Source organism: Acinonyx jubatus, chromosome D2 (assembly GCF_027475565.1).
Source record: "Acinonyx jubatus isolate Ajub_Pintada_27869175 chromosome D2, VMU_Ajub_asm_v1.0, whole genome shotgun sequence".
In the NCBI taxonomy this organism is placed as follows: domain Eukaryota; kingdom Metazoa; phylum Chordata; class Mammalia; order Carnivora; family Felidae; genus Acinonyx; species Acinonyx jubatus.
The window spans coordinates 45,049,964-45,063,490 of NC_069393.1; the positions used below are offsets into that span (position 1 = coordinate 45,049,964).

General features: G+C 58.4%; 1 protein-coding gene across 10 annotated transcripts in view; it reads right to left on the reverse strand.

Annotated features, from left to right (window-relative positions):
* Positions 1 to 723: 723 nt before the first annotated feature.
* The window catches only part of ARHGAP22 (Rho GTPase activating protein 22), a 174,292-nt gene continuing 161,488 nt past the window's right edge, over positions 724 to 13,527 (reverse strand). For 9 of the 10 annotated variants that reach the window (XM_027062521.2, XM_027062517.2, XM_027062520.2 and 6 more), the window contains 6 exons: positions 12,750 to 12,957; positions 9,976 to 10,108; positions 8,899 to 8,972; positions 8,222 to 8,343; positions 5,313 to 6,222; positions 724 to 1,287 (listed from right to left, as the gene is read on the reverse strand). In XM_027062521.2, the coding sequence (XP_026918322.1) occupies positions 1,059 to 1,287; positions 5,313 to 6,222; positions 8,222 to 8,343; positions 8,899 to 8,972; positions 9,976 to 10,108; positions 12,750 to 12,957 (1,676 nt within the window). In that variant the 3' untranslated portion in view covers positions 724 to 1,058. Of the gene's footprint in view, positions 1,288 to 5,291; positions 6,223 to 8,221; positions 8,344 to 8,898; positions 8,973 to 9,975; positions 10,109 to 12,749; positions 12,958 to 13,527 lie in introns of all 10 variants that reach the window. The other variant, XM_027062522.2, reaches the window with a different exon arrangement.

Consider the following 13,527-nt stretch of genomic DNA (forward strand, 5'->3'; position numbering starts at 1 on the left):
CCAGCGGAGGGTCACTGACATTGCTAGCCCCGAGAGGCCAGTCCTCTCCTCCCTAAGCCCCATCTCCAGGAGCTCTGGCCCAGGCCTACACCACGTGTGGTGGTGGCCAGGGAAAAGTTTTCTGGAGGGATCTGCCCTAATGGAGACTTAAAGTCTGAGGATGAGCTGGAGGAGGGTGAATGGGCAGGGGAGAGGAATTAGCACTAGCTAGAGGGGAGTCTGAAGGGAAACGGGACATAGACTGAGGCTGTGGAGGACAGAGAGGACAGAGGATGGGCACTTCCCATCACCGTGTCACCTTCAGACACATGCCTTGTTCCCCTGCACGGGCCTGGGGCGGAAGTGAGGTGTATATCGCCCATGCTGAGCTCGGACTCCTGGACCCTGGCCCTGGAGCAGAGCCGGGGCCAAGCAAAGGCAAGTAGGTTACGATGGAAGGCCAGAGAGGAATTCTAGGCCAGATGCCAGCTGCAGAGGCCCAGGTGGCTCAGAGGCAGAAGGCCTGAGAAAAACTGTCCTGCTCTGGGCACGGGCAGGATGCAGCAAAACACAGATTTGCGTAAGAACAGCTTCCGTGACTGTGACAGCACCGGGTGTTCCTCAGGGAGTTTCACATCCCACTTCCGAAGCCCGTGGGAAACCCTGGGGACCTCCAACGAGCAACTTGGTAACCCCAACCCCCAATTTTGCATGACCATAAAGAAGGAGTCAGGCATCCAGACGTCATGCTAGGAGAGCAGATTTAATAAAGAATGCAAAATGTTCCCTGTGGGCTGCTTAGACCCCAGGTGCCATCTGTTTCGGTGGGTCACGGGGCTGCCGTCTCTGACACCTGCCAGGCCCCGCACCGTCGGAGCAGCATCCAGATCCCACGTGGGGCTTGGGCTCCCGACAGTCCCCCTGGGGGTGTCAGCACTCCTCCCTCCAGCTGGCTCTGGAGCTCCTGGCACCACGGAGGCCCAGGTCCAAGCTGCAGGGCCTCGTGGCTCCTCACAAGGCCGGCAGCCGTCTCTGCTCAGGGGCGAGCACTGCTGCAGAAGGGAGCTCTTCCCCCTCCCTCACTTGGGGGCCTTGTCCCCTTTTGCCCCAACAGTCAGGCTTCCCAGGGTTGAGAAGAACTCCTCCATTTCCTTCTGCAGCAGCTGGTTCCTCTTCTCCGCATCTTCCCGGGCCCGCTCCGAGTTCCTCAGCTTTATTTCCAGCATCGTGTACTTTTTCTTTTCCTGGTCCAGTTCTTCTTCCAGCTGCGACATTCGCTTCCTCAGAGTGGCACTACCTTCTTCGAGTCTTTAAAATCAAGAAGAAAGACACTGTTTTAGACTGATGGCTGGGTGTCAGTGAACACGTGCCTGCGTGCACTCCTTCCGAAGGAGCCGGTCAGGCGGCCCAGGGACGGGAAGATGCATGCGGGCTCAGAGCTGGCTCTGCAGCAGGCCCCACAGGCCTCGGCAGTTCCTCCCAGGACCCTGGTACTTCACCCCCCCCGGGGGACCTCCCCTACGCCTGTGACCCAGAAAGGCCAGCATGAGCATTTGGCCCTTTGGCACTCTGAGGCTGGGAGCCTGAGTCCTTGCTAAAATATAAAATCCACTTGCCCTCCAGCCCAGCCAACTGTCCGCTGAGGAATGGACTGCTGGCTGGCAGAAGGCAGGACTGGTCCCCAGATGGAGACGGAAGTAGGAAACTGGCCCCTCGCCTTTGCTCTTCTGGGAGCCGCCTTGGACCCCAGCCTCCCTCCAACTGCCCCACCTCCCAGGCCCCAGCCAGACACGGTGACTCACTGAAAACCCCATTTGGGTTGTGCTCTCCATTCCTACTTGTCCTTCACTCCCCAGCTCGAATGCCTCACCCTCAGCGATAAGTCTCTGGATCCTCCCCAGGAGGCCACATCAGCGTTCCTTGATGCCGTGGCAGACATGCTTCTGTGGATGTTGACACCACACAGAACAGAGGTCGGCACATCCATCTTTTCAGCCAGATGACTACTTCCCGTAAGGCCTGTGGGGCATGCTAAGCCCAGCCCCTGAGAACCAAAACACTGGAGTTTGAGCCCCAGCCTGGCTGCTTATGAGGCATGTGACTGTGGGCAGAACACAAACTACCGGGTCCTGGTGTCTTTTCTGAAAAACTGTCAGGGACAACCCTTCCTCCAGGAGCTACAGCTACAATGAACACAGAAGGCCACGAGTGCACAGCGCAACACCTGTGACATGGAGTAATGGGAGTAAGAATCCATTCCCACCGCATCCAGGCCCAGGCCTCCACCCTCAATCAACGAATACAAAGCATGAAGAAGGCAGGAAACCTCTCTGCAGCCCAGCCCCCCATCTGGGGAGCACAGGACACACTATGAGAAGAATCCCCATAGCAGGTGGCAGCAGGCCCCCCCCCAGACTCCTCACTGCTTCTCCTCTGGCTCCAGCCCCCTCTTGGCTGGCTCCTCCTCCCCGATCTGGTGCTCTCAAGCTTGGGCCTGGGCCTCCTGTTTCCTCTCTATGTGGCTCATCGTGTGACCTCATCCAGTCTCCAGACCCGAGGCTGCATCTACATGCTGACGACCTCTCAGCCTCTGTGTGCCTCGACTCCACTCAGAAACTTGGTAAGCACCGCACCTCAGCGGGTCCACAGTTGGCTCCTGACCCTTCTTCTCCAAACCACTTCTGTGGCCCTGGTGTCCCACACACTGAACACCCCCCTTCCATTTATTACACCAAGACAAAAATGTCCCCTAAGTCCGTTCTTTCACCCCTACATCTGACCAATTAGCAAGCCTTCCAAACACGTTCAGAATCTGGTGCTTTTCTCCACCTCAACTGCTGCCCGTCAGGTCCATGACATGCACACGTCTGGCCTGGAGCCCCACGCTCTGCCCTCCACCCCTCTTTCTCCCACTCCACTTGCCCGACCCTTTCCTCCACCTACCTCTCCCCACTGCAACCCCTGGCCTTCCCTCTGTCCCAGCACAGCCTTCCAGCCCTCTCTTCCCATGCTCCCCTGCCCTCCACCCTGCTAGTTCTCCTCCTTTATCTGATCTTCTAACATACCATAGATTGAAAAAAAAATTTTTTTATGTTTGTTTATTTTAGAGAGAGAGCCAGAGACAGAGCACGAGTGGAGGAGGGGAGAGCGAGAGGGAGACACAGAATCTGAAGCAGGCTCCAGGCTCTGAGCTATCAGCACAGAACCCGACACGGGACTCGAACTCACGAACCGCGAGATCATGACCTGAGCCAAAGTCGGATGTGTAACTGAGCCAGCCAGGTGCCCCTCACATACCATAGATATTTTAAAAATCTATCTCGTTCATGGTCGCTCCCCCTCACCCCCAATACACACACAGCACCAAATAAAAATAAGGACAGAGGTTTTGATCGGTTTTGGTCTTGGCTCTGTCCCCAACATCTAGTACAGTGTCTGCACATCACAGCCACTCAATGAATTCTCTTTTGGGAATGTAAGAATTGGTACAGGGGAGGGGTTCTGAGTCCCGGAAAGCAGGGCTGAAAGCTGGTTTCCCCCAACTCCCCAGACCAGACCCAGTGCAGACTCCATATGTAAAGACCTGCTGGCTGGGGCTCTATTCTCTCCTGTGCTCAGAGAGATCCTCCTCTCCCTAGACCACCCCTCGGCCCAGGACGACAGCACAGACCACGCTGCTGGCGAGAGTACTACAAGGGCTGCCGCTGCTGCCCCGTTGCTTCTGAGAGCCTCCCACCCACCAAGCAGGAGGAAGCGTGAGCAGTGAAAGCTTCCTGAGCACTCTGGCTGCACCGGGCCCTGTGCTGAGGACTCCCATCCGCTGGCACTTAATCCTCATGCCAAAGGGGTGACATCATCAAGCCCAGAGAGCCTGCCAGACAGACATTCAGCCAATACACACCGGGGTCAGACAGCCCACCTGGGATGCTCGGCCAATACCCAGCGGGCAGGGGCCCAACCCCAGGCAGTCTCACCCAGAGCCCTCCACGAAGCACAGCATTGTCCCCCTGAGAAACCTAAGCTTCTGAGAAGGTAAAAGAACTAGAAGCTCAAGCTGGCTCCACAAACAGCTGAGGAAGTGAAAAGTGGACTCTGACGCCCTCTGAGGCTGTCCTCACACTTGCCATGTATTCTGTAGTTTTTGTCTGCGAGCTCATCTTCAGCTGTAATCCTCCTCCTCTGTATCTGCGGGGCGTTCCATTGTTACTTCTGCCTGGTAAGTCCCAGCCCAGCGCTCCCGTGTGTGGGGTATCTCCCCCTGCCCCCGTTGTATACCTCACAGTTCTACTCCTGTTGTGTCCTTTCTCCTCCTGGCTCAGCCCAATCCTATTGGTCCTTCAACTCCTAGCTCACACGTCGCCTGCTGTGACCCTCCCTGACCTCCTGCAGAACAGAAGGGCCGACGCTGCCATTGAAGCTCCCTGTAGAAATCCCAGGCTCAGAGTCAGAAGCAGGAGTCCCTTCCACCCCCCACTGTCTCTGATGGAGAAAGGAAGACCTCAGAACACACAGACACCTGCTAGTCGGTGGGACCTGATTTACAGGTCAGACATCTGGGGCAAGGGGCTAGGGAGCCAGAGAGGCTGGGAGAAGCACTGCATGCTGTCAGTGCAAGACTCTGCTCCTGACCTTGGGTAGAGAACCTGGCGCCTCAGAGCTGGGAAACCCCCTCCTCACAGGGGAGGGGGAAGGATCACACTAGAACCATCAGTGAACAAACCTGCAGGGCTCAGAATGGGGCACAAGGCATCCTCCTGTGACCAGGGCAGATAGGAGGGCACCGCTTAGCACAGCCAGCTCCCTCCTCATAGAAAATTGGATTACAGTCCCAGAAGGCGTTTCCATATCGGGCCCGACCAGGTAAGCCAGCCAGGCTAGCTGGCCCAGGGCCAGCATTGCACGTGGGCGCTTCCTTGGGCCCTTGCACACTTCAGGGGGCCCACCTCCTCCCTGAGGGCCACGGAGGGACCCCCATGCTGAGCCCCTCCATTAAAGGTGCTCTGAGCAGCTAAGGCTGAGCTTCTCATTCACTCGCTCATCCAGCAGGCATTTATGGAGCTCTGACTGCATGCCAGGCCCCAGAGCTCCTGAGCTTTCCCAGACATAGGACCCCACCCCTCCATTCCCAACCCCGTCCTGGGGGCATCTCCCAGCAAGGTGGCTCCCAGGGGCTGGCTGCTCTGAGCCCTGCCTCCTGGTGGGTTGCTCTCAGTGCCAGAGGCCGACTGCCCAGGGCCTGTGTCCCCTGGGCTGCTGGCCGCAAGGGCTCTGCCGGGCCCCGGGGCGGGGGGGGGGGGCGGCCTCACACTCACCCAGCGGCTGCAGCCCTTTACCTTTTCATACTCATCTCGTACTCAGTCCTCTGCCGGCACAGCTCCGCCCTGAGCTCTGTGACCAGGCCCTGGAGAGCCTCGGAGCAGCGGGCATAGTCCTGGCTGGGGCTGCCTGGGTCACTGGGCTCGCTGCTGCTGATGCAGGTGCCCACCTCGTCCAGGCCGCGGCCCAGGTCCGGGGATCTGCGGTCCTCGCTGCTGCTGGGGAAAGGGGAGGGTTCGAGGCCCCCCTCGGTGGGCAGGGAGCTGCAGGCAGACGAGTCGCTGGCCCGGCAGGCTGTGCAGCTGCTGAGCGAGCCCCGCGCTGACGCCTCGCAGGAGGAGGCCCCCGACCACGCCATGCTGGCCACACTGGGAGTGCTGGGAAAGAGGCCGCTGGGCGGGGGCACGTTGTCGTAGGTAGAGAGTCTCTGCGCAGAGCCAGAGTCCTTGAGCCGTTCTCCCGAGGAGGCCCGGCGGTGACCGCGCAGGGAGGACAGCCCGTTCATGAGCCAGTTCCCTCCGGAGGAGATGATGGGCACCTCCAGGGAGGAGCTGCCCACCTTCGGGCTCCCTGACCGGGCCCCCGGCTGCCAGAAGGAAGATTTCCAGTTGGGCAGAGTCTGCACCTTCTTCCCGGGGCTGGCGGCAGTGGTGGGGCTGCCTTGGCCACCCGGACCCATGGGGGAGGTTCTAGACAGCGCCGCCACAGTGGCCCCGTCCAGAGAAGAGGTCCTGTGTGATGGCAGGCCGGGGGTGCTGGGGCTGCCGGGCTCTGGCTGGCCGTCCCTTGGGACCTCCTCGGAGCCCCACCCCACTGTGCACGGTGGGCCCCCCCGTGGGGAGGCCGGCCCCTCCTCGGCCCTCGAGGTGAAGAGTTGGCTGTGTTTGCGGATCAGGACGGTCATCAGGTGCTGGACCAGGGACGTGCCTGCCAGGAAGAGGGAGTGAGAAAGCCTGGCCATGGATGTCTCCAGTCCAGGGTCTCTAGACCAGACCTGACGCAGGGTATCTGCAGTCCAGAACCAGGCTGCTCCTCCAGAGAGCTCAGCAAGGCCTGCCATCTGCCTCCCCGAAGGAAAGGACAGCCACCAAACCCTCCAAATCCAGCACGAGCAGAAGGACCCACCCACGAATCCCCTTCCTTGGACACAGAGGGGCACCGTGCCTCCAGCCCACTCCAGCCCGCGGCGTGCGGGGAAGAAGCAGGCACGATGCCTGCTGAGGCTGCAGGGCGAGCCAGTGGCAGGCAGGCCCTAGAAATCACGACCTAGACATCACAGCCTTCTAGGTTGTCCCAGGTCACTCCCCTGGACTGCTGATGATGGCTGTGCCTGACTGTCCACATTCTGGGGGGCTCTGGGACAGGGACAGAAATGTCTTACAGGTGCATGTGGGCACACATACAGTCCCACATGCTGACGGTCGTAACACACAATTCCACATATACACATATAAATGTATGCAGCCCCCAACACACACAATACCCCCCTCACGCACACGTACACACAATCACGCACACAATACCTCTTCTCCAGGCCACAGCCCCTAAGATGCAGCCTGGGGAGCCTGTATTCCTGAGCCTGGGGGTTGGGGAGGAAGCGACAAAATGGGGGCAGTACAATGGGACCGTGGTACCTATCCGCTTGCCTTGGTCCCTGCTGTTACCCTCCACCAAACAAAGACCAGAGACTGGGAAGGTTTCCAGGTGATAAGCAAGGAGGGGTCCTTGGGTGGACACTCCCACTAGAGGCAACTAAGAATCCTGGAAAAAATAAAGGAACTCTTAGGCCAGAAAACTGGGTGAGGCAGGAACTCTGGGTTTGCTGTCGGGCATCTGTTTAACCTGGCAGGCCGAGAAACTGGGGGCCTGGGGTGAGAGACCAAGCCAGGCAGGCCAAGGGGGGATCTGAGCGAGAGTGCCACCCCAAGAGTCACAACCTTGGCTTGGGGGGACAGAGAGCTCCAGACAGGTCTGCTCAGCAAGGAATAGCAACTCTGCCCTCAGCTTGCCAGGGGCCAGCGGTGGCAGCCCCAGCAGGCTTTGTCCTGCGTGAGACCTGGCCAGCCTCTGCACACCTTAGCTGGGACTAGCTGTGGGTCTCCTGTCTGCGAGGACTCCCACACTAACCCCTCTGAGACAGTCTTCCACGGGGCCTCCGAGCCTGGGCTCTGTTTCTGGGTCAGCCTGTACCTGTGCCCTTTGGTAAATCTAGCTGACAGAGAGTCACCTTGCCCCTCCTGACCTCAGTTTACTCATGTGTAAAATGGGTGCCATAACCACACATGAGCTGCTTGTAAAGATTAAAATGAAGTGATACGAGTAAGGCACTTAGTAGAGGCCCTTGCATATTGAAAGCAGTGGCTACTGCTAGTTTTCATCTTATTATTATTATATAATATTAATATATAAATATATATAAATATATAATGTAATATATAATATATAATGTAATATAATAATATATAATGTAATATATATAATTAAGAATATAATATATATAATATATCTGTTATATATAGTATATATAATTTATAAATATAAGTAATAAATATATATATTAATATATAATATTGATATAATATATATATAATATCCTGACATCCAGGAGCCTGTGACAACTACTTAATAAAAAATTACTTAAGGAAAGCAAAAACATCTGTGTGTATTCAAGGGCAAGGGCACTGACCTCTTCCATCCCCTCCTCCCCCCCCCAGGCCCTCCTGTCATTCTCCATTGCACTCAGTCACCCCATCCGCAGGGCAAAGTTCCTTTTCCTTTTATAGCTGGATCCCATGGGGTTAGAGGTCAGAGGGAGGTGAGGTGTTCTAGAGGCTCCTTCCAGTTCCCCCGGAATGGAGCCCCCTTCCACTGGCCTGGCCCTAGGCCGGGTAGCACCCAGCACCGCCATGCATGCCTCCACCGTTACCTTCCATGATGGTTACCGGGTCTTCCAGCTGTGGCCGGAGTATGTTAGGTCCAAAAACGGTTGCCAGGTTCTGGACACTCATCTTGTTAACATTTGAGTGGGACTGAACTTCATCCAGAAACCTGTACAGTAAGGAAGAGGCAGGTGGCAGAAAAGCAAAACCTGATGCCAGATCTGCTGGGAGCTGCCCGGCCCCCAAGCCCAGCCATGTCCACGAGTGTCCACAGCTGCTGGGCATGCCCCTGCCAAGCTCAGAAGGGGGCGGAGCTTCCCTCTCTCAGGGATCTGGGAGGGCCATCAGAAGCAGGGACCAGAGGGACGACTCTCCCACCTGGAGTGGGGGGGCAGATGCCCAAGAAAGCCCAGACCCCTCAGGCATGGGGCTAAGTGAAGGCCACCTTGCACGCCCTCTCCAGGCACCTGGGCCCTGGTTGTGCTCAGGAGGCAGACCCCTGGGGGAGGGGATGGCAAGAGGCACCCAGAGAAGGGTGAAGGGACAGAGGTGCATCCCCTCACTGGGGAGACTATACCACCACCTGCTCCCACAGGGACTGTAAGCTCCGTGAGTGCAGGGGCTATGTTTCTCTACCCCTCACTGCCTCCATCAGCACCTGGGTGGGAGAATGACCCAGCCCCCTCTGTGCAGGGCACTGAAGCCCCTGCCCCTGGTCACTTACTTGCAGATATATCTGAGCAGGTTGTAATTGGCCAGGGGAAGGCTGCTCACTTGTTTAGCCAACTCCAGAGTCCCCTTGGGATTGAAAGAAAAAAACAACACTTCAAAGGCCAGCACTGAGACCCCAGGCCCTTCTCCTGCTCAAGGAAGGGAGGGCTGGGGAAAGAGGAGGAGGGTGGGCTGGGAGTGGGGGCAGAAATCAGAGTCCAGACCTCCAGCCAAGGCCCATGCAGCCGAGCCCCAGGTGACCAGAAGGCACTCCCCCCTCCATCTCCCTCGGAGGAGCAGTGAGGCCAGGCTTGTGACCTCTTGGGGAAGCAGATTTACTTTTGGGGAATTGATGTGAAGGGTAATGCCTCTGCAGGGCCAAAGAGAAACGTTAGGGCCGGGGCTCAGTACACCTACGGAGGTACAAATATTTGCCAGATAAAGACCCCTCATCTCCCTCAGGGCCAGAGGGTGAGCAAATAAAGTCCTGCCCCAGCCAAAGCAGGCTTAGGGCTTAGACACCTGCGGGAGAGGCTGGGGGTAGGCGTGGGAGCCCTCAGCCCTGGAAGCAGACTCAAATTCTTTTGGGAGGAGGCAGGATATAAATAGATGAAAGGTCTGGTGGTTTCTGAACCCTGTGGCTGGCCTGGGTGGCCTTACGTTCAGGTTGTGTGTGTGTGTGTGTGTGTGTGTGTGTGTGTGTGTGTGCGCGCGCAGCAGGAGCCCCCGCTGGGGGCCCAGGACCATGACTGAAACTCGGCCTGCTTTAGGAGGTACTTGCCCCTCCCAGAGACGGAGGCCTGCACGAAGAGAGGACCCTACACAGATGGGATGCTCCAGACATGCACCATCCAGAGCCCCCTCCCACACACAGACCTGCTCCGGGCCCCCCTACAATCACAGAGCAGGGTGCTCTGGGCACCCCCCTTCACAGAGCAGGAGGTTCAAGGGCCCCCATCTTACAGAGCAGTTTGTAGGCCAGGATCTATGTGCCACGAAAGTCACTCAAAGTCAGAGTTTGTGCTCTGCGTCCATACATCCAATTGCCGGCAGGCCCGCCTCCCAGGATGGGTCCCCAGGAGCCACTAACCTCCCCCTCGTCCTTGGTGAGCAGCTGGGCACAGCTGAGGAAGTCCTCGTACCTGGCGAAGGGGACCACAGGCTCGGGGAGCTCCCGCAGGTACAGCTTCAACAGGGAGGCCACCGTGTGCACGTCTGTTGTGCTGTGGGCAGGGGGACATGCATGAGGCCTGGGACGCCGGGAACCCCAGAAGTGACCAGCACCTTGCGCCACACCACCAGGGGCAGCCTCTGCTCTCATGTCCACGTGTGTGCTTGCGTGTGCACACTGCTAGCCAGGGAACCGGGAGGAGCGCAGGTCCCCTTCTGGTGGCCTGGTGGCTGCCCCAGGGTCCTCTGCAGGGCAACATGGGAGCTGCTCTGCTCCCAGTAGGGGGTGGATGATGAGTGGATGATGGGGCCCCCAGGGGCTGGGCAGTCAGAGGTCAGGCCCTGCCCCCCCAGCCTCTGAGTTCCTGTTCACATTACAGACGTGTGGGGCTATGTTCATCACCCCATTTCCAGCACCCCAGTGCCCTTTGTGTCCACTCCCAGCTTGGAGCTGCCCGGGCTGATGCGCCCCCATTGGAGGGCAGCAACCCTGGGCCTGTTGGCCTCTGGGTTCAGTCCCTGGACTGCGGTCTTGGCACCTCCTCTAAGCTTGCCTTCCTGGATGGGTCTGGGCCTTAGGTATTCCATCTGCTTGTCTAGGGCCCTGAATTTAAACCTTGAACCTGCATCTTAACTCATGGCAGGCACTCAGGAAAGATGAGCCAAGGGCCAGGAGAATGCGACTGTGTGCCACTAAGGTGTCACCTGGCCCTGGCTGTCCGTGGCTGGCCTCACAGAATCCCTTCTGGCTATGGCATTTGGGATTCTGGGGTTCTACAGCCCCATATATACCTGAAACCCACACAGCTAGGGCCCCTCTCTGCCTCAAGCCTGGTGGCTCTTAGTCTGGCCTGGTCAAGGGGCCCCCGTCCCTGCCTCTAGCCAGGAAAGCTGCTGCCCACGCTCTGCACTACCTTCTTCCAAGGCCACTTTACCTCCTTTGCCAACACCCCCCACTTCCTGGGTGCTCACAGCCCCAGCGGGTGCCCAAGCTCGAGCTCAGTGTCCTCCCTGCCTCCGCCGCCCCCCCCTCCAGCCCTGTGGGTTCAGTGTGGGTCAAGGCAGGAGCTAGAGCCCCAGGAGGATCGGGGGAGGGGCAGAAAGCAGGGAGGATCTGCAGGGTTGCCCTTGGGGAAGACCTGGGTAGTGTAAACAGAAGTGTGGCCAAGGCCCCTCTGTGACGTCTCCCGTCGGTGGGGGAGGTGAAAGCTTTTCTGTCCTGGGCAAGTGGACTGAGAGCAGCCCTTCTACTCTGCAGGCCTCACTGGCTGGAGCCCCATCCTGGCTCCCCCTCCATGCCCTCCGCTTACAGTGCTCTTGGGCCTGGGAGGCGTGCCCCCGCCCCCGCCAGTGCGGCAGCCTCAGTTCACAGCCCCACACATACCTGCAGCTATGCTGTCCAGATCCTCTGCCCCGCCCTGGTCTAGGGAGCCTGGCCCAGCACCTGACCGCCTCACCTGCTTCCCTCCCTGCCTAGAAACGCACTCCTCACCCTCTCCTTCCTTCCCCACTCACTGCAGAGCCTTTCCCTTTAACAGAGGCTCAGGGCTTTTTCTTGGTACTTCTTCCTGAACCCCCCTCACCACCCTCCCCTCCTACACAGGCCTGCCCTGAATCCAGGCATCCTTCCCCAGCGCCCAAGGAGATTGTCCTACAGCCCACAGCCCTGTGGGTGCCCACGAGCCTAGGCGTCTCTCTAGGGCAGTGTCCCCTGTCCCGCTCCCTCCCCCAGGATCAGGCTCTCAACGTGTGGTAAGGGAGCTGGGCACAGAGGTAGGGAGGGCTGCCCTGGGGTCCAAATCAGCTTCTGACCTTACTCTAGGTGTGACCTGGAGAGATAACCCTTAGTTTCTCTGCCCACAGGGTAACACCTCCACCCCTGGATATCTCTTCTTCCCTGAGGGCGGAGCTCCCCTGGGGCAGCATCCAGTCCATCCAGTCCACCTCCGCAGAAGGGAAGTGACAGACTCGCCTGGCTGCGCTGATGGGTCTGGGCGGAAGCTGGAGGCACTGAGGGTGCTCTGCCCCAAGAGAAGAGCTGGGAAGGCCAAGGCCAAGGCTGCTGGCAGAAACCCATGGGCTTATCCTGGGGCAGAGGCGGGCCTTGACTGTGAGGGCGGACCTGAGAAGAAAGGGCAGCTCCACGGAGGCCGGGGTTGGCTTGATGCACCAAGAACTTTCTATGAAAACTGCTCCATAATGGGTGGGGCCCTGTCAGGAAGAAGAGGCCTCCAAGTAGCCCCCCCCCCCCAGGTCACACTTGGGCTCCTAAGTGAAGTTGCCTCTATCCACAAGGCGCAGCCCCGGACCTGGTAAGCCCAGTGATGGGTCAGGACGGACGGGCACCGGCGCAGGGAAGGTGGAGGAGACGGGCTCCCCACCCCTGACACCTGACACCATGTGGGGCTGCTGCACCATCCCGTCACTGAAGGGGCCTGGGGGTGGGCCAGGGTCCCATCCCTGAAAAGAGGCCCAGGGGGCCTCTGCAGAGACTCTGTGCCCAATGGTCAGCCCATGGGGGTAGCGGGGGGCACTCACTGAGCACATGGGGGGAGCCATGCCACCCAGCATCCTGCTGCCAGGCTCTGTGGGTGCCAGCGGGCCTCTGCCCACTGGAGCCCGCGTCCTGGGCGGAGCCCCTGCAGCGGGAACGGGCAGGTGATCCGCCTGTACTGTTGTTCTCCCTCGGCTCACCTGTCAAACAGTGGCTTCTCCCCACAGTCGAAGGAATCCTGGAGGTCCCTCACCAGGTTGGCCTGGCCCGGCATGCGGAAGAGCCCCTCCTCAGTGAGCCCACGCTCCCGGATGAAGTCCACGCACTGCTCCACCAGCAGCGGGGCCAGGCGGGGGCCATACTTCCGCTCGTGGTGGACCGTGTCCTCCAGGCGCTGCCCAAAAATTCCTGGGCACAGAGAGGAACTGGTCACACCCTCAGCTAACCAGCTTAGTGAGTGGGGGGGAAGGGTGCTTGGGATGACGGAGGAGGAGGGGTACTGTCAGGGCCCAAAGCGCTCCTGAGGCGCCCGGAAGCTTGAGGAACCTATAAAGGCTTCCTCAGACCCTGGGCAGAACCCAGAGAGCAAGAATAGATGAGGCAGAGCTCACGCAACCAAGACAGAGAACGTACTCACAGGAAAACATCATCATGATTCGGCATCACTGGTCGTTAGGGAAATGCAAGTGAAATCCCAGTGGGATACCACCTCACACCCGTTAGGATGGCTACTATCAAAAAAAAACCCCAGAGAACAGCCAAGTGTTGGCGACGATGTGGGGAAACTGGAAGGCTTGTGCACTGTTGGTGGGAATGTAAACTGGTGCAGTCGCTGTGGAAAACAGTTACAGAGGTGCCTTAAAAAACGTACGCAAAAATAAATAAAAATAAATGTTAAAGAAAAAAAATTTAAAACAAAAATAAATAAAAATAAATGTTAAAAAAAATTAAAAAAAAAAAAGGGGGGCGCCTGGGTGG